The sequence below is a fragment of the Neurospora tetraspora genome (assembly GCF_033439725.1).
Source record: "Neurospora tetraspora strain CBS 560.94 chromosome Unknown B0H65scaffold_10, whole genome shotgun sequence".
Lineage (NCBI taxonomy): Eukaryota > Fungi > Ascomycota > Sordariomycetes > Sordariales > Sordariaceae > Neurospora > Neurospora tetraspora.
The window spans coordinates 376,033-399,606 of NW_026944392.1; the positions used below are offsets into that span (position 1 = coordinate 376,033).

General features: G+C 53.4%; 8 protein-coding genes across 8 annotated transcripts; 5 read left to right on the forward strand and 3 right to left on the reverse strand.

Moving 5' to 3' along the window:
• Positions 1–1,739: 1,739 nt before the first annotated feature.
• On the forward strand, positions 1,740–1,952 carry B0H65DRAFT_436754 (uncharacterized protein; the record flags this gene model as incomplete). The annotated part of the gene is made up of 1 exon (XM_062825256.1): positions 1,740–1,952. A coding segment is annotated over one exon (213 nt), but the record flags the coding sequence as incomplete, so codon positions are not given.
• Positions 1,953–2,023: 71 nt separating this feature from the next.
• On the forward strand, positions 2,024–4,734 carry B0H65DRAFT_481117 (uncharacterized protein). The gene is made up of 5 exons (XM_062827619.1): positions 2,024–2,611; positions 2,676–3,009; positions 3,137–3,366; positions 3,438–3,714; positions 3,763–4,734. The coding sequence occupies exons 1-5, from the start codon at positions 2,331–2,333 to the stop codon at positions 4,423–4,425; spliced, it is 1,785 nt and encodes a 594-aa protein (XP_062676734.1). The 5' UTR covers positions 2,024–2,330; the 3' UTR covers positions 4,426–4,734.
• B0H65DRAFT_481118 (uncharacterized protein) lies at positions 4,735–5,399 on the forward strand. Its single transcript, XM_062827620.1, has 2 exons — positions 4,735–4,915; positions 5,168–5,399. Exons 1-2 carry the CDS (start codon positions 4,852–4,854, stop codon positions 5,362–5,364), a joined length of 261 nt encoding a protein of 86 aa, XP_062676735.1. The 5' UTR covers positions 4,735–4,851; the 3' UTR covers positions 5,365–5,399.
• Positions 5,400–9,744: 4,345 nt separating this feature from the next.
• Positions 9,745–12,096, reverse strand: B0H65DRAFT_565916 (uncharacterized protein; the record flags this gene model as incomplete). The annotated part of the gene is made up of 2 exons (XM_062830304.1): positions 11,964–12,096; positions 9,745–11,910 (listed from the first exon to the last, which is right to left on the reverse strand). The coding sequence occupies exons 1-2, from the start codon at positions 11,994–11,996 to the stop codon at positions 9,745–9,747; spliced, it is 2,199 nt and encodes a 732-aa protein (XP_062676736.1). The 5' UTR covers positions 11,997–12,096.
• Positions 12,097–13,033: 937 nt separating this feature from the next.
• On the reverse strand, positions 13,034–14,288 carry B0H65DRAFT_592888 (uncharacterized protein; the record flags this gene model as incomplete). The annotated part of the gene is made up of 3 exons (XM_062831135.1): positions 13,034–13,889; positions 14,085–14,179; positions 14,263–14,288. The coding sequence occupies 3 exons, from the start codon at positions 14,286–14,288 to the stop codon at positions 13,189–13,191; spliced, it is 822 nt and encodes a 273-aa protein (XP_062676737.1). The 3' UTR covers positions 13,034–13,188.
• Positions 14,289–14,609: 321 nt separating this feature from the next.
• B0H65DRAFT_76625 (NUDIX hydrolase domain-like protein) lies at positions 14,610–15,655 on the forward strand. The gene has a single exon (XM_062831382.1). The coding sequence runs from the start codon at positions 14,742–14,744 to the stop codon at positions 15,597–15,599; it is 858 nt and encodes a 285-aa protein (XP_062676738.1). The 5' UTR covers positions 14,610–14,741; the 3' UTR covers positions 15,600–15,655.
• A 2,196-nt stretch (positions 15,656–17,851) lies between these two features.
• B0H65DRAFT_76631 (nuclear distribution protein nude 1) lies at positions 17,852–20,746 on the forward strand. Its single transcript, XM_062831383.1, has 3 exons — positions 17,852–17,878; positions 17,962–18,487; positions 18,653–20,746. Exons 2-3 carry the CDS (start codon positions 18,257–18,259, stop codon positions 20,504–20,506), a joined length of 2,085 nt encoding a protein of 694 aa, XP_062676739.1. The 5' UTR covers positions 17,852–17,878; positions 17,962–18,256; the 3' UTR covers positions 20,507–20,746.
• Positions 20,747–21,468: 722 nt separating this feature from the next.
• On the reverse strand, positions 21,469–22,698 carry B0H65DRAFT_543230 (uncharacterized protein; the record flags this gene model as incomplete). Its single annotated transcript, XM_062829217.1, has 3 exons — positions 21,469–21,837; positions 22,053–22,198; positions 22,370–22,698. The coding sequence occupies 3 exons, from the start codon at positions 22,696–22,698 to the stop codon at positions 21,773–21,775; spliced, it is 540 nt and encodes a 179-aa protein (XP_062676740.1). The 3' UTR covers positions 21,469–21,772.
• Positions 22,699–23,574: the final 876 nt, after the last annotated feature.

Below are 23,574 nucleotides of genomic sequence, written 5' to 3' on the forward strand. Positions count from 1 at the left end.
CATCAAGGGATGGATGGCCCATGATTTCGTCTTCAACCTGTGGCAAGAAGGCATGCATGTGCCCGCTGGCCGGGCGCCGAAACAACGGTTGCCCGCGGATCGAGCCGCGCCAGTTGGCCCAAGCTGGCGAGGGAAAGCTGGAGAGGCACCACCGGAAACAAAACCGCTTTTCGTTTTATTTGTTTCCTTGTTGAAGAAAAGATCATAATGGTGGCTATGAACGGCTTCGGCTGTGCTATCCTATCAACGGTAAACACTACCTAGCTTGGTGTAGGATGGGGGAAGTCCAAGGCGTCACCAGCTGGGCGTCACAGATCTCCCTTCTTCCACCCCGCGTACCTCGGTTTGTGCCTTGTGCTTTGTCACTTCGTTGCGATGACTTGTAAGAGAATAAGTCGTGAAAACTTGGCCTGGGGAAACGTTCCACATCGTTTCTTGTGTACTTGTGTTTCCCCCGAGGTTATCGACCAAAGCTACACTTACCCAGTTCGCATACAAGCAGACGATCGTACCTACCTTCTACATTTCCATAGGCCCATCTCCACCAAGGCGTTGGAGCTCAACACTCAGACGCCCAGTCCAGACCTGATGACAAGACGAGAAAGGCAGGAGCGACGAGATGAGTAGGCAACAAGCTAAACCAAATTCGTCGAGAACTTATCTTCACGGCCGAGTTGAGCTTCGTCAGTCCACATCAGTTCTTGAGCTTATCCAATGAAGGAAGCTAAGAAGCGAATTCATTTCGCGAAACCCCGGTTCATGCTTCAGAAGTGCTGCGAGAGTGCTGCGTGAGTGCTGCGTAAGCGCCATGTTGTGCACTCCTTTCATCCATCGTCCATGGTTCGCATTGCCAACGAACAGCCTCGAGACATCGCTCGACCAAGAAGGGATGGATGGATGGATGGATGGATGGATGGATGGATGGATGGATGTTCTCGTTGAGAACTTGAGATGATGGCCCGAGCGGTTTGCAGGGTCTTGGTCTTGGGTTTGGTTTAAGGAGCATGGAGGAGCACGGAGGAGGACCGACCGAGGTCAGCGACTTCGGACAGGACCAAAAGGAATCGGTGATCGTGGATCAGAAGACAAGAAGACAAGTCGAATTCCAGATCGAAGGAATCCCCGCGGGAACTGAAACTGCCCCTGGGGAAGAGAACGAGGAGAACCGGAGTCCGGGGAGGAGGGGACAGTCACAGAAGCTCAGTCGGAACAGTTGCGTATTTTCTCGATGGTCTAGGTACGTTGCTCTACGGGCGTAAGAAAGCCACAATGCCGGGCCCCTCCCCGGTATGTCCTCTCTTCATCCCCGTGTCCGTGCGGAGTAAGCTGGACAATTTGGGGAAGAAGGGAAGGGGAAGAGGAAGGGGAAAGGGGAAAAAGAGAAGGCGATTTGGGGGAGCACAACTTGCACAAAAAGTACTTGCCGGATGTATACTGCAGCACATAGAGTGCGGATGTACTCCCAGCCACCCGTCACCCGTTTTATTTGACAAGGTCGTCCAGCTGTCAACCAAGTGTCTGACCGCATTTACAAGTACGCCTCTCCTTGTATGTGAAATTGCTAAATTGAGTCCCGTCCTTCCAATACCGGCCTCCAACTGCCGTCGCCGTCTCCGATTTCGTATGCCGCTGTCTACCGCTGTCAGCCGTGCCCGTCAGCCGTTGTCTCTGCCGAAACGGTTACCGGTGCCGCGGCCTATCCTTTTTGAGGAATCCCATAACTCTATCGAAACGATTTCAAATCACAGAATCCCAAAATGACGAGCATCATGACTCGCGTGCAAGTCGAGAACCTCCACTCACTTGGGGTGAGGTGGGTTTCAGTGGGCTGTGGTTCCCTGTGGTGGGGTTTCCCCAACCTTTTTGGTGGAGAGGGGATGGGATGGCTACAGAAAACTGAGATCACGGAATGGAGTTGCTTAGTCGATGGCTTTTTATTTTCTGTAGCGTGAAGCGGGGGAACCGGGCCGGGGAAGAGCCCACAGCAACAAGGCCAAAACATGGAGGCCGTTCCTGGAGCTTCTGTTTTTGGAGCAAGTGAACTTGTTCCCCCAAATCCACGAACCACTTTCATGATCTTTAGACCAATGAAGCATCGTGTCATGATCAAAAAAGAAATGGAAAACACTTGACATTTCATGACAGCTTCCTTTGACAGCAATCCGATGGTCTGGCATCCTGTCACACCTCCATGATCACGCTTCCACAACTCAAAAACACGATTCAGACCCTGGACGCCGATCAGCCTTTTATATAACACCAGGCTTCCCTGACTATCGTCCAAGCCTCCCTCGTTTACACCATACACTCCATCCTTCCCGATCAATATCATGGCCTCACCAGTAACAACCTCGTTCCCGGCCAACGTGGACGACGTGGTCTTGGACCCTGAGTCTCTCATCCGCCTCCTGCGCGCCTACGACCCTGCCTTTGATGGCGCACAGGCGGTGAGAGCCGCCTACGAGGATGCTGTTCACAATGTGATGATGGACCATGATCTGGATCTTGACAGCGAGGACGTCGGTCGCGGCCTCACGGGGAACGCCCTCGTCGACTGGGTTACCGCCCATGTCAACTCAGACACCTTGCTCTCTGTTGACGAGATAAACCAGTAAGGGCCTTGTCCTGGAAACGCCACACTTTTTTCACACTTGTCTTCCTAACACACAACCCAGGTACGCCGCCCTCGAACGGGCCGGGCTCCTGCCACACTTGGAAGCCACCCTCACCCAGCCTTCCTCCATGTCCTTGTCCATGCCCATGTCCGATCTCAAATCCAGCGATCCGTCAAAAGTCCCTCCCCTCAGCGATCAGGAGATCAGAGCGGCCACCCAGGAACTCATCCGATCAACCAGTCTCATCACCCGCCAGACCGAGGCCCTGCGCGAGCAGCAGGATCACCTCGACCGGCTTGTCGCCGAGCACAAGAGGGATACCCAAGCTAGGGCCGCCTTGGAGGTTCAGCAGCTCAAGGGGCTGGGGGAGCGGCAGAGGGTGTTGGTTCAGTCGGTGAGCTTTATTTTCTCTCATGTCATCATAAACACATCACGATCCATCTGAGATCTTAAGGGTCCTGATGTCTTTCAACTATCTTCTATCCATCGGTTTGACACTGACCGACTAACTGAGTAAACAGGTGGTGGAACTAACCCTGTTCTTGGGCGACAAGGTTGATGAACTGGAGCAGCAAATTGAAGAGCGGAAAGCCGACGTCGAAACGCTCGTCGATGGAATGTTTCACTCGGATGACCATGTTTTGTCTAGTCTCCAGAAATTAGGGGACCAGTTGAGTAGGTGTTGTTCTGGCGAGGACGCCAACAAGGCGGAGGAGGAGATAATCAAGAGTTTGCGTGACGTTTGCGCTAGGTGAGCACTTGTCCCTTGACCTGACACATCAGGGTCTGGCACAGCATGGAAGCTAATCTGTTGTGAGATAGAATGATCAAGTTCCATGTGGAAGGGATTAGAACGAGCTTGGATAGAATCTATCTCGAGACCCTTCATGCGGCGATAGAGTCTAGTGCTGGGGGTGATGGTAGTACCGTCACAGTGGAGGATGTTGCTGCTGTCCAGCGGGAGTTGGAGGAACTCTACACAGAGATCCTTCCAGTCGGTCAGATGGCTATCGAGCATCAGTTCTTGCGGCCTGCTCTTGATGATCTAGCAGCCAAGAATGGCCGCAGTCTGGAGCAGTCGACACAAGCAGCTCATTATGTAGGTTGCCCGCACACATCTTACCTTGACCAAGACTAACATTCCCAGATCGACGAATGCCTCGACTACCTGCTCGACCGCATCACCACCATCCGCGCGTGTCTCCAAGAGTATCTCTCGCACCAACAAGCCGTCGCCGAGTTTGCCCAACTCACACGACCAGAACTCAACACCAACGGCCTGCTTCCTCAAACATCCACAGAATCATCCCGACCTGGCACAACACAGGCGCACCACCGCCGACACTCCTCCTTCCCCCGCCAACTCCCAACAGATTCACTATCCCCCGAACTCAAATCCATCCTCCAAACCCTCGGCATCCCCATCCCCTCAGCAGATCCCGCACTCCAATCCCACCTCTCCGCCCTTCAATCAGCCCTCGACTCCACCTTAACAGACCGCCAACAAAAGCGCGACGAACTATTCTCCACCGCGCAATCAACCTTTGAAGACGCAGTAACCAAGCACATAGGCGATGCGAAGGCTGCCCTTGCCATGCTGAGGGACTCGGTGTTGGCGGAAAGTCCGTGGGGAGCGGTGAGATTGGTTGATGAGGAGTTGGAGGGGAGTGTGGAGGTTATCAGACAGGAACTCGGGAAGATAGAAGAGTGGAAGGGGGATGTTGATGGGGCTGTCAAGGCGGCGAGTGGGAGCGAGAAGAAGGAGGCGTTCTTGAAGCGATGGGGGCATCTTGCAACTGCCCTATCATGACGCTAACATGGCACGTCAAAAGAAGGTTATCGCCCGAGCCGCCCGCAACATGCATCATGATCTGAAGTGGTCCAGACATCTGGGCGTCCGTAGGCCAAGGCGATCATAAGATAAAGCCAAGATGGGCTCGGGCCAGGCCTTGGTGGAGCCCACCATCACGGCACTGCGTCCAAGTGCCGATGACGATGATATCATTGTTTCTTCATACCCGATGCATATGGCATGGTTCCTGCTTTTCGACGTCGCATACGGTGGGCTGAGAGTTCCTGCGTTAGGTATATATATCTGGATCCCTTCGGAGTGGTTTGGCATTAGATCAGTCTTACATACCGAATCTCATAACTACCACACATCAAAAACACTAGCCTTCCCATCATCAACGCACGATACAAATTGCACTATCAATAACAACATCAAACAATCAACATGGACACCATCAAGAAGAAGATCAACAAGGGCTTGGACAAGGCCACCGGCGTTAACAACGAGCGTACGTTTTCCTCTCCTCTCTTCTCTCTCCTCTTCCCCCCTCCTATCCGTGCCCTCCCCCCCCTCCCGACTTCCCCCTTCATCATGAATGTTCCCGACACATCGATCCCATCCAGTTCCCGCTCGCCTACCTTACATATGATTTCCCACCTCCCCCATCCACCCACCACCTTCATATGCCCACAAACACCACAAATTCCCAACACACATAAAACCAGCAAGCAACGAATAATAACACGAATGGACGCAATAGCCCAAGTCCTCAACAAGTCCTCCCAATCCCACGCCCTCAACATCACCGGCATCAAAGACCACCAATCCTCCCCCCTGACGAGCGGCCTCGAGAAGCCGCAAGACCCCAGCAAAGGCTTGGGTGCCGTGGGAACGGGAATGACTGCTACGGGGGTTAGCACTGGTACGAACCCGAACCCTGCTGCTGCGCGCCAGTAAATTGTAAATGCGTTGCTGTTGCTGTTGCTGTTGCTGTTGCTGTTGCTGTTGCTGTTGCTGTTGCTGTTGCTGTTGCTGTTGCTGTTGCTGTTGCTGTTGCTGTTGCTGTTTAGCGTATGATGCTTGCGATGCGATGCGCGTGCTTCCGTCCGTCGAGTTACTGTTTCTTTAGCGAGTGGTGTTTTCTTTGATGGCGAGCGAGCGAGCGGTTTTGGAATACAACGATCATCCGCGTTTCCCTTTTATCTCGATGACTTCCTTCGTGCGTGGAATTGGTGTTTTCGATTCGATCAACATGACCAACATGAACCTAAACCTGAACCGGTTCTGACGAATACCTACTACATACGCGATACGACCCGCAAAAGACCGTCGAGCCTCAAATCAACACGCACGAGACATGGGCTACGGCCCCGGTTCCGAGCCATGCTACGGCGGCACTGGTCCTCACCTCGGTTTGCATAGGGGTAGCGTTGGATCAATTGGATCAGTTGGATCAGTTGGATCATCGGGATCGGGATCCGAACTTGGCGGTCTCGGAGGAGAAGGAGGAGAACAAGTTGGGATCGGCATGGGTACGCAGTCACATGGACGGTATGAACATCGCCAGCCGAGCTTGCAGGAGCAGAGGAGGGGAGAGAGGATGGGGTGGGATATTGGGGAGCATTTTGATGTTTGAACCTCTTAAAGTTGGGATATGTAACAATAGTTGGGTATGGGTATGGGTAATGAATGAATGAATGAATGATGAACATACAAGTTTGTAAACATCATGATACTTGCTGTTCCGGTTGGGTGGGTGGCTTGGACCATCAAGCCGGCCTGTGACTACTACGTAGTCTTTGCGATCAAGCATTCACAAACCAAGTTGGTTCGGATTTGTTGAAGTGTAGTGCTCGCTTGCGCTTCTGTACGAAAGCTCGCTGGACAAGCTCGTGTTCAGAATGATAGTGCTTCTTACAGTCATTCTTCGGCAATCTCGTGTCAGTCAAGCGGTTCATGGCAAGGTATTACTGGATTGTTGTTTCTTCGCTTGATGAACATCAGGAGAGGTGTTTGAGCTGCATTGGGAAACTTTTGAATCCACCACCACTACTTACACCGTGATCATGATTACCTGTATGGATACCTTATCGATGTCGGCATTCCCGCAATTTGGATCTGTCACCACCATATCAACCACAAATGCCAAATATATCCAGAAAGTTTGACCAAAGAACATTTTGGCCACGATCATGCTGGCGCGGCCACCTAACATCAGGTTGCTCGGGAGCAAAGTCATCCAAATTGACATCAACCATTAACTTTCAGTTCCGTCCCGTTCACTCCTGGTCTTCCTATTATCCCATGTCTTCGCCAAGTTCACCTTCACTAGTCCTTTTATCCTCCATTCAACTTTAGCTTCCTCGTCTCCATATCACAGTTCATTCCTTTCTCTCAGGAGGCCACTTCTTCTTCCTGACTTACCACTAATTCTCGATCTACTCAGCCCGTGGCACCTCGCGAACGCCCTGCAGCTCGCCCATCCCATCGAGAGCGAGAACTGAGAATAACGCAGAACCACGACCCAAGATCCGACCATCAACACCAAAGAACTCACCATGTGCATAATCTGGTGGACCTCCGCCTGTCCGCACTGCCGCCGTCTCATTCCCATCCAAGTCGTGCAGCAACCCGACGACGAGCTACGAACCAACCCCCCTCGACCTGGACATGAAGTTCCTGAGCAGCCGCCTCAACAAACCAACAGCACCACCAACAACACCATCCCACATGCAACCTATTGGCTTGGCCCCCTTGAACCGGAGACACACGAAGTCCAAAGTATCTGGAGATGTTATCAAGTTGATAGCAGAATTTCGCTGAGGGAGTCGTTGAATGCTTACATGACGAAGGATTTAAACACCAGGGCGGATTCGAGTACAGGTACTTTCGCTGGGCCGAACCCTAGCCAGAATTCTGGTCCCGGACCAGGCGGACCAGGCGGACCCGGAACCGGAACCGGAACCGGCTCGGGCTCCGGCCCCGCCCCCGTCCCAAACGGCGTTACCGCCGGACCTGCTGCACCCGGACCTTCGGGAGCCGGCGCCGTAAACCCCAACTTGAATCATAACCTTAGCTCCAGCCTTGGCCATCATATCCCCTCCTACAACTACTTTTCTCTCCCAAATCGGCATCCCGCCGTGACCACCAACCTGAATAGTAATCCCGGTCCTACTACTAATCCCAACCCAAGCAGCAATGCCGTTCCCCCGGTCCTCAACACATCCATGTCCACCCTCTCCAGCGTATCCAATCCTACTCACAACGCTCCTCACAACCCTCCTCACCTTTTTCCTCACCTCCCCCCTCCCGGTTCCTCTCACATCCCCTTCCCCTCTCCTGGACCCAGTCCCTCTCCCGGTTCCGGTTCCGGTTCCGGTCCCCTTCCCCTTCCCTCTCCCTCTCCCAGTCCCAGTGCCTCCTCCTTCCCCGGTTACCATACTACCGTCCCCGGTACCGTCCCCGCTTCCTTTCCCCTCCCCGGTACCGTCCCCGTCCCCGCTTCCTGTCCCCTCCCCGGCTCCCTCTCCGGCCCGCACCCCGGCCCCCTCCCCCAAAAAACCCTCCCAGGACTCATCAACCCCAACCCCAACCCCAACCGTCCCCCTCCTCCTCCCCACGTGCAGCGAAAGGGAGGTCTAGAATCCTTCCGCCTCTGTCCGCTCTTGCAGCATCTAGACGGTAGCGATCCGGAAAAGAAACATCCGAGGGAAGAATGTTGGTTGACGAGGTACAGGTGGGTTGGGATGGTGTATTCTCTTGGGAGGGGCGCAGTTGTTCAAGGTGGTCAAGGTGGTTTAGATCAGGGTGGTCAGGGTGGTCAGGGTGGAGGTGGAGGGGGAGATGGAGGGGGTGGAGGGGGAGGGGGAGTTGTTGGAGGGGGAGGGGGCGGACATGGAGGTGGAGGGGGAGGGGGAAATGGAGAGGGACATGGACATGCTGGGTTGGTACATACACATGTTGTACATGCTGGATCGGTACATGTACATGTACCTGTTACTGTACGCACAGGTACGGGAGGGATGGGAACTCAAGACCAAGGTCAAGGCCAAGGTCAAGGCCAAGGTCAAGGTCAAGGTCAAGGTAATAACCATGTTGGAACGGGGGGAGGCGCGGGAGGAATGGGAAGAGGACGAGGTACGCCACATGCTGGTCCAAGTAGCGTTGGTGGGAATGGTCGCAATGGGACAGGACAACCTGAAAATGGGGTGAACCAGAATCAGAACCAGAACCAAAACTTGTCAAATCGACACATGGGATCTGGATGGTTCAAACTATTAGAGTTCTACCTCCCAATCGGCAGTAGGGGGTCGAGACTGACCATGGGAGACATTTGTGGTTGAAGTAGTTGATAGGAGGGAGGGAGCATATCGCAAATACTTCATGTTGCGTTATGCAACTTCCTTTTTCGGCTACAGGTCAAGCACTACAGTACAGAGCAGCGCGCCTACCTCAGAATCGGGGATTAGCTAGGTACCTAGGTAGAGAATCGTACAGCCTGTTGCGTCGCCTCTACCTGAAGCATCAGGTCGGTACATATGTAGCCGAGAGCTTTAGAAAATTTTCCCAAATTCGGGATTCTGGATAACTTACCGAACTTGGGGTTAATTTACCGAACTTGGGGTTTTACGGCAGAAGGAAGGAACGGGAAGGGTTGAGGGAGAAGTGTCACTCATGGAACAGGGAAGAAAAGAGGTGCCAGCCCCAACTGGTATTGAAGGCTGGCAGATCGTGCTCAGTCAGTCCCGAAACCGAAACCGAAACCGCATATCCCAAGTGTGAATAGCAAAATGCAATAGACAACTAACCACTGTGATCCTACGAATACCTCAAAATGCTTCCCTACCTAGGTATGTTCTCCCATGTCACGAGACCTGTCTTTGTCCTGGCGTATGCTTGTTACCTTACCTAGGTACTATATATCTAGGTATGTTCTCGCTTGTTACCTTACCTACAACTCGTGTTTGCATCTCGTATTCCATGAGCTAGCAAAGTTAGTACGACTAAACACGTCTCTACTGGGGTCTCAAGCTGTTTCTTCTCCACGATCAAATGAAATGGTCCATGTATGCTTGTTGTCTACTATAGTTCTACCTCTGTTCTTGTTGCTGTAAGGTAGTGTCCAAGTGTTCCATTATCTATCCAGATCCCCTTCTTGCACCACCGGGGTGTCTCAAATTTCCATGCACGATGCTTGCCTTTCAGTTAATGCTCATGAACGCTCATTTCTTTGCCATAGCATCATGTATCCAACCCAGCCCGAACCTGCGATGAACACTCCGCTGCGCCATTTCCGTTCTTTCAAGAACAATATGAACATGATTCACCCCCTTACCCTCACCTAATTCTTCCTGCCTCCACGCTGCGACTCATTCCTCCGATCTTCTGTGATCCTCCGGCGTTCAGTGACCCTCCGGCGCTCTGTGATTCTCCGGACTTCTGTGGTCCTCCGGACTTCTGTGGTCTTCCGGCGTTCTGTGATCTCCCGGATTTCTGGACTCCTCCGGTGTTCTGTAATCCTCCGGCGTTCTGTGATCTCCCGGATTTCTGGACTCCTCCGGTGTTCTGTAATCCTCCGGCGCTCTGTGATCCTCCGGCGCTCTGTGATCCTCCGGCTTTTTGGACACCTCCAACCTTCTGTACTGGTCCAGCCTCCTGCTTAGGTTGCTGGGCACTAGCCGTTCCCATCCCCGTGTTAACCTCCGTCCTAGGCCTCTTCTCCGGTCTTGCTTCCGTTCCCGGACTCACCTTTCGCTTCTTGTTGGATCCGTTGATCCACCCACCAGCACGAGGACCAACACTGACTCCCGCCGCCTTTGCTGCCGCTTCTGCTACCGCCGCTGCTGCAGCTGCTTTTGCCCATATGTCCGCGGCCGTAGCTCCCATCTCTCTACCTCCTCCACTGCCACCGACACTCCCTCCAGCCTGTGCCTGTGCCTGAGGCTGATACAAGCCCCCACCTCCCCCATTGGCACTGGCACGGGCATGGGCACTCCCTCCAGCCTGACCCTGACCCTGACCCTGACCCTGAGCCCGACACATCCCCTCCCCCCTCTTCTTCGTCCCGCTCTGTATCCTCCCCTCCACCTCCCACTCATACTCACTCAACGGCTTCCTCTGCACCTCCCTCAAGCTAACAAACTTTTTAGGCGGTCTATTATCGGGCAGCAGACGCTGGAGTTCCAGCCGGATCCTAAATTCATCGGAGAGCAACAGGGCGAGGACGGGGTCTTTCCTGAAAACCCGCTGGAAATGCAGGTTGTGCACGAGCAGGCGGTATCGGTCGTAGTCCTCGAGGCTGATGTGGACGCCGGGGATGAGGTGGAGGGGGAAGGAGGGGATGTGGGGGACGGAGCCGGAGCCGGAGCTGGGGCTGGAGCTGGAGCCTTGGTCGGCTTGGGTTTTTTGCGGTTGGGCTGGGACGCCAGGGACGGGGGCAGAGGCAGAGGGTGGGTGCAGTTGTTGCGGTTGTAGCTGTTGTAGCAGTTCCTGAAGCAATTGTTGGTGTTGCGGTTGTTTCAGTTTTCCTTGTGATAACAGTACTAGGAGTTGTTGTAGTTGGTGCATTTGGTGCAGTTTTTGCTGTTGTTCTTGCTGTTCTTGCTGTTGAGGCTGCTCTTGCTGTTGAGGCTGCTCTTGCTGTTGAGGCTGTTCTTGATGTTCTTGCTGTTGAGGCTGTTGAGGCTGTTGAGGCTGTTCTTGATGTTCTTGCTGTTGAGGCTGTTGAGGCTGTTGAGCATGTGGATGTGGTGGTTGTTGCTGTTGCGGGTCTTGCAGTTGCTCTTTTTGTAGCGGTGTAAGCAACCCGAGTTGTTGTAGTTCGTACATTTGGTGCTGTTGTTGCTGTCGTAGCTGTTGTACCAGTTGTTGACGTTGTTGCTCTCGTAGCTGTTGTGCCGGTGTTTGTTGTTGTTGTTTCTGCTGTTGGGTATGTGCGTGTGGTGGTTGTGGTTGTGGTGGTGGTGGTGGTTGCGGGCCTTGCAGTTGTCCCCGTTGTAGCGGTGGTAGCAGCCCGAGTTGTCGCAGTTGGCGCACTTGGCGCTCATGGCACTGTTGTTGCTGCCTTAGCTGTTGTAACAGTTGTTCCTGCTGTTGGCTATACAGCAGTTGTTGGTGTTGGGTACGTTCGTGTGGTGGTTGTTGCGGTCCTGGTAGTAAGTTAGGTGGTGGTGCAGGCGGGAGGTTGGACCTCGCGGGAAGATCGGTGTTGCTTGTGCCGGTCATGGGCTTGGTATCAGCGGGGAGAATGGGTGCGCTGGCCAGAGGTGAAGAAACGGCCGGATCGTTGTTGCGTAAAGTGGTGACTGGGGTTGGATATGGAGCCGCGTTCGATGTGGCCCCGTTTGGTGTAATTTTGGTGATTGTCAAAGGCCTCGTTGATGAAGAAATCGCGGGCGTCTTGCTGGAGTTGGTGTCAGGCTTGGAGTGGGAGGAGCCGGGAACAGCAGTTGAGCGAGGGGCTGCTCCGTCCATGTTTTTGTTCGCTGGTGCGTCCATCTTTGTCTTTTCGTCTGTGAGTGGGCAGAAGCGGTTTCGACGGCCTGTGGAGTACTCACATGGATTTCAGATTGAAGGTCAGCGTGGTTCATAAAGCTAGCAGGCTGATGTGGAAGGTTAAGGAAAGGTCAAGGCGATGGTTATGTTCGAGGTTGTGGTTGACGTTGTCCGAAAGGTAAAGTTCTGGTTGATAATGGGGGCTTCTAACCCTGACGAGTAGAGGTGCTGGAAACAAGTCTGGGTCAACGGTCGGTGCCAGTTGCGACCAGGTGAAGAGAATGATGTGATGGAAAACTGAAAACTCGATGGGTGGTCGGGTTGAAGAAGGCCAAAGGCAGCTTTAGCGACGAGCGTTGCATGTGCAGATGGAGGTATACGCCCCAGGACCATGTGTTCGGGTTCTGCTTGACGAAGTAGACGCATGTACTGTGCATGTACAGGTTTTGGGTGCAGGAAGTTGACTGCAGATGGTGGCAGTTGTTTGTTGATTGAAATTTATGACTGGAGTGTTATGGGAACCTGGATTCTTACGTAGCCTTGGGCTGCTTGGCTTTCAATCTGCACAACGTGTCTAAGGCTGTACTAGATGCCCCTGTGCAGTACTGTTTCCGGCGTTGGAATAACGTAGGTAGCTAGGCCGTTGTCGGGTGGTTGAAGTTGAGGTCCGCCCTGGTCCTGTGGCAGTGAGCCCGTTGCAATCGTTCTCATGTCCAAACACTTGTGCTCTCCATGTGAACCCCAGGCCTCCCTGAAATCGCAGTGGTCACGTTCGTCAGTGCACCTGAGGATATCATGGAGGAAGGCGAGAAGCTGGTTGTTGTCCAAGTTCCAAAAATTGCTGAAGCGACCACCTGACCAGCGGAGCTCGGGGAATTGAAGTCCGTAGGCCATGCCCAATGGGGTGTATTTCAGCTCGTCATTCATGTTCCTGCACCAGAGGATGTAGAGGATTTTGTTGTTGTCCAAGCCGTAGCATAGCGGGCAGTAAATGAAATATACAATGCACATGCTGGACTGGCCGGAGGGTCACAGACCCGAAGGGGCTTTGTCGTTGCCAAGGTTCTGCTCTCTGGATTCGAAGTTTTGATATTGGTGTGGTAAAGCAACCGACGGTATTTAGCAAAATAATTTCCGGTTATGCAAACGGGGTGTAGCTGGATGAAGGACAGCCAAACAAAATGATGATTGATGGGATGATGGTTGGTTGTGGATGATCAAATGCACGAGAGTGTTGCAGTCACCTCAGCTTTAAACAACTCTCAACCTGCTGCCAGTGAGCCCAATTCAACTACCCCTTCCGCTTCCAACATTCCCGCCGGTGCCGCCTTCCTTTCCATTCGGACTCTTGCCCGATGTAGTAGGCGCTGTTTCCTCGCGCTCGGTAGTACTCTCCTCGCCTCCGTGTCCACCATTATTAGAGGTAGTGGCTTCCGCACTACTCTCTCTCCACTCCCTAGCCCTGGCCGCAGCCATCATGCGTTCCCGGACCCAGCTCCAAGAGGTTGTGTATCTCGATCTCGCTGTCGGTAGGTCCTCGACGGCAAATGGCAAAATTGAACCAGAGTAATGCCAATCCCTCGTGCGTTCGATCTCGATGTTGTCGTAGTACGGGCATCGGTGGGCGAGTTGGACGTGGCTGAGGATGTATTCGTGGGTTGAGTCTCGGTCGAAAGCGGTTCGGTCTTTGTCAGTTCCTTGGACGTCGGGAAATTGGGCGGCGCACCAGTTGATGTTGATGAGATGGCAACATTGACGGTTATCTACGATCCTGCGACGGGAAATCCAAGGTGAGAGGACGTACTTGAGTTGGCACATCGGTACTGAGGTTGGAGTTGAGTTTTTAGGTGTCGTGGATTTGTCTGCTGACGAGTTCTGATCGTAGAGTAAGTTGCGGGTGAGGGCGTCACGGGTGCCGAAGGGTCGAAGGGTTTTAAGGAGAGGAATGGCTATTGGTGATTCACCTGGCGACGGATCATTATGGGTGACTTCAACGGTTGAATAGGGGCGAGTTTGTTGTCGCAATCAAGGTGAAGGAAAGGAGTTGAACATGGTCGGAAGTCTTGATGTCACTTCACTTGCATCTCCAAGGTTTGGTCCGAGAAAGGATGGCCCGTCCGATGTAGCTGATGCACAGAAGGTCGGCCATTCTTCTAGACTTGTGGCAGGGACTGACAGCACACCTTGAGATGACCGTGGTCCTGGGAAAGGGGGTGTAGTGTCGAAGGATGGGGCCAACACGGCGTAGACACTCGTCGACTTTGCCCCATCAACAGTGCTTGTGGACGGGAAAGCCAATCTGGAATATAGGAAAATGACCCTTAAGCCCCATTCCAATGTGAGTTCAACGTCAGAACGTACTCATCTGACTGACTCCTCGTTGACATTGTGAGCAATGCCAGGTCAACGCTGCGTTGACACTCGTCGATGTTCGATCGCCAACGAGTTTGATGAAGAACAAAATTGGGGGAAATGGCTGACATGTGATCTCTTTGAGCTTTACACCGCCCCTGACATTCATATCTCCGACATGACATGAGCATGTCGGTGATTTCCTGTTCACTCCTGTTGACATTGCGCCATCAACTCCGAGCCAAGCATCACCAACAACCCTAACCCTTGCGCTTCGCGGATCCGAGGGTCCTCCTGTGCGTCATCAGCCAAGACCCTCTTCTGCCCCGCGCTTCCCTCTCGCCTCCTCCCGAGTCATGTCGTCGCGGTTGAAGCTTCCCAACCACATCACTTCTCTCCGAAAGCAACCTCAACTCAACTTTTCAAACCTCCTGAAAAACCCAATTCAAGTCACTTGACTTGACCAACAACAAATCTCTTAGAAGCCGATGCGGAATATCCTCACCCGAATCCGATACCCCGCACTCACCTCACTCGCATCCGCATCACGCACTCGCGCTCTTGCCAGCAGCAACAACAACAACCTGTTCAACCTCAACCGCGACCTCAACACCAAGTTAAACCTCACCACCAACCAAACCCCCGTCCAAAGACGCCCCATCTCCAAAATGACCATCCAAAAAACCCAAGAACCCGCCATCACCTCCATCACCGAGCTGACCCCTCAAAATGCCAAATGGCTCACCCTCCAACAAATCCACTACGTCGACCAAACCGGCAAATCGCGCCTCTGGGAGGTCTGCGCGCGCAAGACGCGCTCCTCCGATCCTACCCCCGTCGGTTCGCACGGAATCGACGCAGTAGCCATGTGCAACATCCTTTTGCACCCGTCCCGCCCGCCCGCCACCGTCCTGGTAATCCAATACCGGCCCCCCTTGGACGCCTACACGATCGAGTGGCCTGCCGGTCTAATCGACGCGGGGGAAACGCCCGAGGAGGCCGCGGTGCGGGAGTTCAGGGAGGAGGTCGGGTATGAGTGTGTGGTCAAGTCTGTGAGTCCCGTGGAGGCGGCGGATCCGGGGCTGAGTAATACGACGATGGTGATGGCTACTGTTGAGGTGCAACTCAAAGAGGAGGAGAAGGAGGGGGAGTTGCCTGACCAAAGGCTGGATGAGGGGGAGCATATCCAGAGGGTGGTGGTGCCGATGGCGGAGCTGTATGAGAGGTTGGTGGAGTATAGTAAGAAGGAACGGCATATTGTGGCGGCGAAGTTGTTTCATTTTGCGCAGGGGATGCATTTTGCGACGACGGAGAGGTATGGTGTTTTTGGTGAGAAGAAGGAGTAGGCTGCGCGGGACGGAGAGGCACGGGCATGATAGAGGTACCCCTCTGAGTCGAGGGTGAGCCTTTCGGGACCGGAATGAAGGGGTTAGTTAGGTGTAAAAGGTGTATGATGACTATGATGTTGTGTTTACCAAGACGTTTGATAGACGGCGATGAGTTTGGAGCTGGTGTTCTATCAGACGGTCGTGTAGAGTAGAGAGATTGATGACTGTCTGTGCACGGCTTGAGAATGTCATTGTTGGTTCCTTTGATCTTGCAAACGGCCCGTCCCGTTGAGAATAATGATGTGCCTTGCTCACTTGAGTGCGGCCCAATGATGACCCCATATCAGACACAAAGAATGAAGCCAAGCATATTGGCAATGAAAGATGTATGAAAGGTATGGATAACCACGTGTCGTGGCACGACGATTGTCGCAAGGAATTACGCGATTACCGTGACATGAACAAGGGGGAGATCTCCAGTGCAGCTCAAGTTTCAAGTCAAAGAGGTTCCAATGCCAATGGGCATCTTGATCATCGTCAATGACTGGCTTCGTTGTCAATTGTCAAGCAAAGCACACAGTGACGCAATGCTTTGAGGTTGTGTCTTTCGTGAATTGTGACCCAAACGGCCGTCGACGTGCAGTGGGACGTGGGAAAATTGCGGGGACCTGCAGCTGGATGCAAGGCGGGGCGGGGCGGCCGGGGGAGCACGGGGAGCCAAGGGGGGGGATCCGATGCTGCTCTCCCGGGTTTGCATATCGTGATGAGTACGTACTACACATCTGATTGATACGATGATAGGCATTGAGGGCTTTGTCCTCCGTGAGGAGTCACAGAGGAATAAATAGTAACAAGTCGGAAGAACATCAATGGTTCCATTGCCAGGATGAAGACGACACCGCCGTGCTGTCGTGAGGCGGTAAACAGCTGAAGGCTGAGGGACATTCCAGAGTGGATGATTTGGCAAAAAGTGGATGATAGTATCAGCCCAAAAAGGGGCTACGTTTAATCGTGGCGGAATGCGGATGGATGGTTGCCTTGCATTTTAAACTAAAACAATACGTAAGGCTGATGATGATGATGATGATGATGAGGCATGATGCGGTGTTCATCTCATCACCATCCCAAACATGGTAGTAAGTCCAAGTCCGAGCGGTAATAGAAACCCCTTGATGAGGATCTGAGTCCAGTCTCTTGGATAAAAAAGAAGAACAGAGACAGGTACCCGTAGACCGTAGTGGCGGTGACCCACTTGGTTTAGCTTTGAGAGTAGTCTAGAGGGGGACTAGCACTCTGGAGATATGGAGAGTGGTAAGTGAAATATCGAATGTGATTCAAATGTGATTGACAGAAAGAGAATGAAAGGAGGCTTTGAACATGCATCAACTGTTTTGTCATGACCAAACAAGGCCAATGCCACTCTTTCCACGTCTTTCCATTAAAGGTCAATGAATGTTTCAACGTTTCATGCGGGAAGCCATGGGAGGCAGTCAAGTGGACAAGAGCGAACAAGAGAACCAAAAGAGAAAGACCATCTGCACTGATGCACCTCCCGCTGCAAGGATTGACGAGGTGCGCACGGGTGCCATGGTGCCCATGAACCCGCTGACTCCACTCATGGCCATCCATATCCACGCTGTTAGTGCGCGCAATGCGACGGTTGGCCGGCAGAGACTGTTCGGTTCACATCTGTTAGCTTTTCTATGTGTCCCTCCACGGTAGTGGTAACAAACCCGAAGAACTGGGGGAGTGGGCTCGACCTGGGGGAACAGGCGCCCCCGTCCTCAGGTCTGCCATCTTTCCCACCGACACCGCCCGACCGACTCGGACGACATTCCTGCTTCATTCCCTTCTCTGGTTCCTCTTGTCCTGCAACAACACTTCAGTCCCATACCAACCGACGACGACCATCACGACACCCGAGACCGACGGCGTCGTGTAATCTAGGTGGGTTTCGACTTTGCGACTGTCGCAGTCTGCCTTTCCTACAACAAGCACTACGCCCACAGCAGCATAACAGCCATTGCAACCGGCTCAACTGGCAGCCAACCAACCGCTGCAGCCAAAAGAAGCAAACCAGCCCCCCGACAAGTCCTGCGTTTTCGACCACCTTCCCGTCAGCTTGCGACGCCAACAATCAATCAAAACAGGAGAGGCCCCGTCGCCTTTTCTCCCCCCGATCTCACCTCCGCCCGGTCGCGCAGGTCCTTTCCTGGCCTCTGTCCCAGTACTCCAAACGACGACGTCGGCGACAAGGCCTTTTTTCCTGCGTGGTTCGAGGCTCCTCCTGCTGTCGGGTAATGCGTCACCCTCATCCTCCATCGCCATGACCCAAACTGCTTCTACCGAGAACACCTCCATCTAACGCTGGGAAGTAAAGAAAGACGCCAAGGAACCGACGACAACCATTGATCATAATTCCATTTTTCACGCGATACTCGGCTTCAACTCTGCGATATACCCTCATTTCTACGTCACGCACGCCTGCATTTCCTTGCATTCACCTTTTCGCATCACGCATATCGCATCTCGATTTCCTTCACGACAGCGACGACCGACGAGTTTTTTTTTTCCTTTGTTTACAATACTACAACAAGCACCAAATCAACACCAGAATCATCACATGAAAGCCTGCAGACCACCATACCACATCGTACGACGATAGAACTTGCGAAATGGCGGCCGACGTCCCGGGATCACCGCTCGCCAAAAATGCCACGGCCGAGGAGGCCCTGGCCTGGTACAAGTCTCAGTACGAAGAGCTTGAGCAGGAACTCAAGGAATTCCAACAGTCGTCCAAGGAACTCGAGGCCGAGCTGGAAAAGGACTTGGACGCCGCCGATAAGAGAGAGCGCGCCCTACAGCAAAAGGCCGAGGGTTTATCCTACGAGGTAGAGGAGTGGAAGGTATGTTTGGCTCTCGTTAGGCTCCCATGATGATGATCCCATCCTGTGACTGTGATGGATGTGACCCCCAACACACCCTTCATTTCAATTAGCGCCACACCCGGCAAATACCCCCACCACCCATCTTGTCAGATGAACATCTGCTGACCCGTTTCTTCGGTACAGAGAAAATACAAAGAATCAAAATCAGAGGCAAATGCTGCGCAAAGTGCGCTTGAGAAGGAAATCACGGCTCTGCGCGAGACCAACAGAACCCTTCAACTAAAGCTACGCGATATCGAAGTGGCCAACGATGACTTTGAGCGCCAAGCCCGAAACACGTCTTCCTCACTTGAGGACCTCGAATCCAAGTACAATGTCGCCATCGAGCGCGCCGTCATGATGGAGGAGGAAATCAAGATTGGGGAACAAGAAAGAGAACGGCTACGCGTCGAAGCCCAGCGATTGCGCGAAGAATTGTCCGACCTCAAGATTGAAGCCGAGATCCTGCAGTCCAAGCTTAGGAAGCACCAAGCCCGCGGACATCTCACCCAGATTACCACCACGATTGCCCCCGCGCCCGCTTCACCGCTGTCGACCGCCAGCTCGCCCTTGGTTACAACTCCACCCGATACCAAGTCCCTGTCCACGATCGACACCTTGTCCGAAGTGCAAGATCCACCATCGCCGCCCATGTCGGACGCCTCGCTGGGCAAGGGTCTTAGGGCATCTAGGAGCACCCCCGTCAAGCAGACGGCGTCTAGGCCAGGAGGGTGCAGGACACCCAAGACATCCATCTCCAAGTCAGCGGCGGCCAAGTCGTCAGCACAGGCAACCCACAAGGCCAACCGGTCCATCAGCGAGAACAACATCACGCCGAAGCCGAAGCCGCTCAGCTCGTCGACTTCCTCGCAAACGAACCGTCCTTCCAACGGCCGCTTCAACAACAACAGCTATCCTATGGTGCGCACGCCCTCGTCGAGGCCCTCTGCCGCTAGAGCCGCTGAGAGGCCACGGGCGCCGGTGCACAGGATTCCTCCGTCCAACTCTCTCACCCATATCCGAACCCTTACCGCGCAGATGCAGAAACTCGAAGCCCGTGTCCACTCTGCTCGCTCCAAGCTTCCGGCTGGTCCAGCGCAGACGCCACCTAAGCAGTCGCCGCGCTTCAACGGAGGCATTGGAGGTATTGCCGCCACGGTAGCCATGCGCGGGAAGAAGCAGCGAGGAGCTGGGGCCTCTACGCCCAACCTGCTAGAAGACGACAACGCGTCCGACATTTCCAACACGCACAGCAACCCCGACTTTCGCAGTAGCACCTTGAATCTCAGCAAGCACATCCCCCGACTTAGCACGTCAGGAGTGTCTCGTATAGCCTTCGGTCCCCTACCAATCCGCCACCCCGCCTCCGCCTCAACAACATCGACAAGCACAGCAACCGCCACAAACGTTGACTCGGAAGTCTCGCGGCCCAGCAGCCGAGCTAGTTCCTCGAGCTACGCCCGTCCGATCAGCCGAGCCGAGTCCCACTCCACAGCAGCGTCAGGGTACATGCCCTCGTCTTCCTCGCGACCTATCAGCCGGACCAGTCTACCTGGACATGGGACACGAACTCCCGTAGGCTCGTGGCCACGCAGCTCGGGGACACTGAGTACATATGGCCACGGCCCCGCCCACAGCCAAGCGAGCATCAGCTATAGCACAGCGGAGGAGGACGAGCTTACGGATGATGGGCAGCGGGAGTTGAGGCCAAAGACGACGCCCGCGAGGAGGAGGACAGGGACACTGAGTGCACGCGACGCCCCTGATCATCATCATACTGGTATTCCGATACCAGGAAGTGGAGGGAACAGGAGGCAGAGTGGCAGCTCGAGCGCGAGTAGGTCAAGTGTTACGGGTAGCTTGAGTCTGAGGAGGCCGAGTAATGCGGCGGCTCTAGGGCATGGGCATGGACATAGCGCGGGGTACGGACATGGACACGGATCGGTGGGAGGGAGCACGACAGTGAGAAAGGTGGTGGATTTGGGGGAGACTTATTGAGGGTTATGAGGAAGTAAGAAACGGAATTTTTGGGAGGGGAGGAGCGGAGGAAACATGGATATCGATGATATGGATATGGCATGCATATGGATATTGCTTGGAAGGGCAGAGATGAGAGGTGTGGGAGGAGGAGAGAGGAGCCAAGAGGACGAGAATGAGCAAAGAAGAAAGATGAGAGAATGGGAATTCTGATGGACAGGAAGGAGTACGGACTACTGGCTTGCTTGGTTGGCTTGCGGTTTGGCTGGTTTCAATCTCGCCTTCCCCTTCTACTCTACTCTTCTGATTTTCTCAACTTCCTGCTTGCTGCGCGACGCGCAAGAACGGCACTCTACAATAACATACAACAGTTACTACATCTTTTTAGTTTTGCTAGGTGGCTACTATCGAATTACCTACCCCACCACATTACAGCCTTTTTCAGTTTTTTTTTTTTTTAGGGCACACGTTTCTTTGGAAGGCAGATATATCGTTTCGTCAATGGAAGAATATCTGACACACACACACAGCCCTCCCTTTCTATGCACACACAACCTTTGGGACGAGAGTGACGATGATGGATGGATGCCCGTGGTGATGGAGGAGGGAGCTTGTGGTCTTTCTTTGCCTTCATATTGCTTGCTGTATTGCCTATCGATTGACTCTTTCGATTCTGTTCGTATGGCAGGCAGCTTGAGACTGTCGTCAACTTTGATCATCCATTTTCTACCTGCTTTTTTGCTGTTTTGCTGTTTGTTGTATGAATGGAGAAGAGCGATAGAAGTAGCCAAGACACAAGGTTGAGACCTACAGAAAATACCACATCAAGATGAGCTAACAGCATGACAACAGGTGTGAGCGTTTGGAGTCTATGAAGCAAGCGTATTCCTAAAGCTACCAACGTCTCGTCTCGTTGGACACCAGAGTTTTGACAATTAATGCAGCCCATCTCAGCCTAGCGTAGGTAATCCGGTCTCAATCATCGGGTACCAAGCCCGGGTCCCAACTCAATCCCCCCTTTCCTGCGTTCCAGGATTCCAGCCCTTTCCGCCGACTCTCACCAACCAACCTATCCCTTACCTCAGCTCCCCTCTTCCCCGTTCGTTTAATGCACTTGCCTTCTCTCACATCCAACGCTGACTTGTCCCTTGGTCATATCACTCGAAAATTCCCATGTTTAAGAATCTTAAGAACCTCCCATACATTCATTCTTCCTCGACCGTACCCATCCATGTTCGTAACCGCTACTTACCTCCACTTACTTACCTCTATGATTTATCCAATGGACTAGCGCCCGGCGGCGTCGGCGCAGGCGGTCCAGGCGGTACACTCGGCGATACGCTCGGCCCAACCTGAAGATACGAACTAGTTGTACCTATAGGACTCCCTCTAGATGGCGGGGTGGGAGCACCTCCAGGGTAAGTAAACCGCGACGGACTTGGTTCCCTGAGAGTCGAAGTCGAGGGAGGGATGTAAATACCCGGGGAAGAGGTATGCGAAGGGGGGGTGGGCGCTGTGTAGTTGTAGAGGGGGTAGTCTGGGTGGAGGCAGGTTGTTGTGTTGTTACTTGTGGTTGTGGTGCTGGGTGTTGAGGATGCGGTGGAAGTGGATGGGGTTAGATAGCTGGGGAGGGGGGTGGAAGATGAGGTGCTTGTGCTTGTGCTGGTGCTGGTGCTAGGGGCGAGGTAAGAGCTGGTGCTGGGAGCCAAATAACTAGAAGTACTCGGGGTGCTCGCCCCCAAATAAGAACTCGGCGTGTTTCCACCGCCCAAATAGTTCGATGTGCTCGTGCTCGCCCCCGAAGCCGGATACAAACTCGACCCTGACCCGCTCGACCCATACGTGCTCGACCCTCCATACGAACTACTACTCCCCGCCAAATACCCCGACGAACTCGCGACCGGAGAATAAGAGCTAGTCATAGTAGCGGTAGGGAAGTAAGGCGAGTAAGGTGTGTAAGCCGAGCTACTGCTTGCGGGTGTAGTGGAGGAAGTGCTGGGCCCGGTGAAAATGGAAGTGGAAGTGGAAGTGGAAGTGGACGTATAAGGAGTGGAATACCCGATAGTACTAGTGCTAGGGGCTGCAGAGCGAATAGAGCGGGAAGGGGAGTAGGGGATGGTGGAGGCGGAACTGCTGGTGGTGGTGCTGCTGCTGCTGGAGGATAGGTAGGAGGAGGAGAGGGGGGAGGATGATGGCTTTTTTGGGGAGGACATTGTTGGGGTGGTGGAAGGGAAAGGTAGGTGATGAAATTTCGGGATTTGTTTTGAAGTTGAGGGCTAGCTAGGGGCATGCGTGGGTGACTGTGCTGTGGTGGAGGGTAGGTGATGAATTTTGGTTTAGTTTTCCAAGTTGAGGGGGGACTGGTTGGGTAGTATGTCTTGTTTGAAACCTTGATGGGAGACGAATGTTGAGTGCGAGATGTGTTTGTAGGACTGGGCCGAGAGTCTCCTTCTTTTAACCATTTGTCCACGAAGGGGAGATCGTACTTGAGAAGGAGCCATTTGGCAATGTCAAGACTATGGCTCGTCATGGTGTGTTGATCTCTTGATGACACACTCACTCCCCCATGTTTGCCCCCAAGTCAGTCAAGTGCACCCAGGAAACCGCAAGATGAAGAAAGGCCACCGAGACCGGACCAACCAAGTTAAACCAAGACATTCTGGGTATAAACACTATCTGTGAGGAACTATCGATCTATGTAAACAGAAAAATCATCTCATGTACACACTTCGGGTCGGGGTAGGGCCATATCTCTAGTAGATGATGCGCCCATCCACCACCCCAGACCCCATCATCCTCCAGCGCTGGAGCCGGACCCGTCATCATCAACATTATCCAAAATGCAAGCCATAACCATGTAACCAATTTGTTTCGTTCGTTCATCGCTTTTCCCAACCGTCCGTAATAAGTAACCCATAAGATCATGCCTAAGGAAAATCCAAAACATCGTGATGAGCCATGAAAGACACCTGCGTGTTTGTCCATCATTCCCATGGAGACGGGAAGTTTCCTTTTCCTCTGCTTTTTGTTTTGTCACAGCTTTCTGTCGGTCGAACTGTTGAGACCTTTCTGTTCCGTTGGCGTCCTTC

Coding starts and splice junctions, on each gene's coding strand:
- B0H65DRAFT_76631 (XM_062831383.1), top strand. CDS start 18,257: ATGGCGGCCGACGTCCCGGGATCACCGCTCGCCAAAAATGCCACGGCC. Junction 18,488..18,652: donor ACGAGGTAGAGGAGTGGAAG/GTATGTTTGGCT, acceptor TCTTCGGTACAG/AGAAAATACAAAGAATCAAA.
- B0H65DRAFT_481117 (XM_062827619.1), top strand. CDS start 2,331: ATGGCCTCACCAGTAACAACCTCGTTCCCGGCCAACGTGGACGACGTG. Junction 3,367..3,437: donor TTGCGTGACGTTTGCGCTAG/GTGAGCACTTGT, acceptor GTTGTGAGATAG/AATGATCAAGTTCCATGTGG. Junction 3,715..3,762: donor CGACACAAGCAGCTCATTAT/GTAGGTTGCCCG, acceptor TAACATTCCCAG/ATCGACGAATGCCTCGACTA.
- B0H65DRAFT_481118 (XM_062827620.1), top strand. CDS start 4,852: ATGGACACCATCAAGAAGAAGATCAACAAGGGCTTGGACAAGGCCACC. Junction 4,916..5,167: donor CACCGGCGTTAACAACGAGC/GTACGTTTTCCT, acceptor TGGACGCAATAG/CCCAAGTCCTCAACAAGTCC.
- B0H65DRAFT_76625 (XM_062831382.1), top strand. CDS start 14,742: ATGCGGAATATCCTCACCCGAATCCGATACCCCGCACTCACCTCACTC.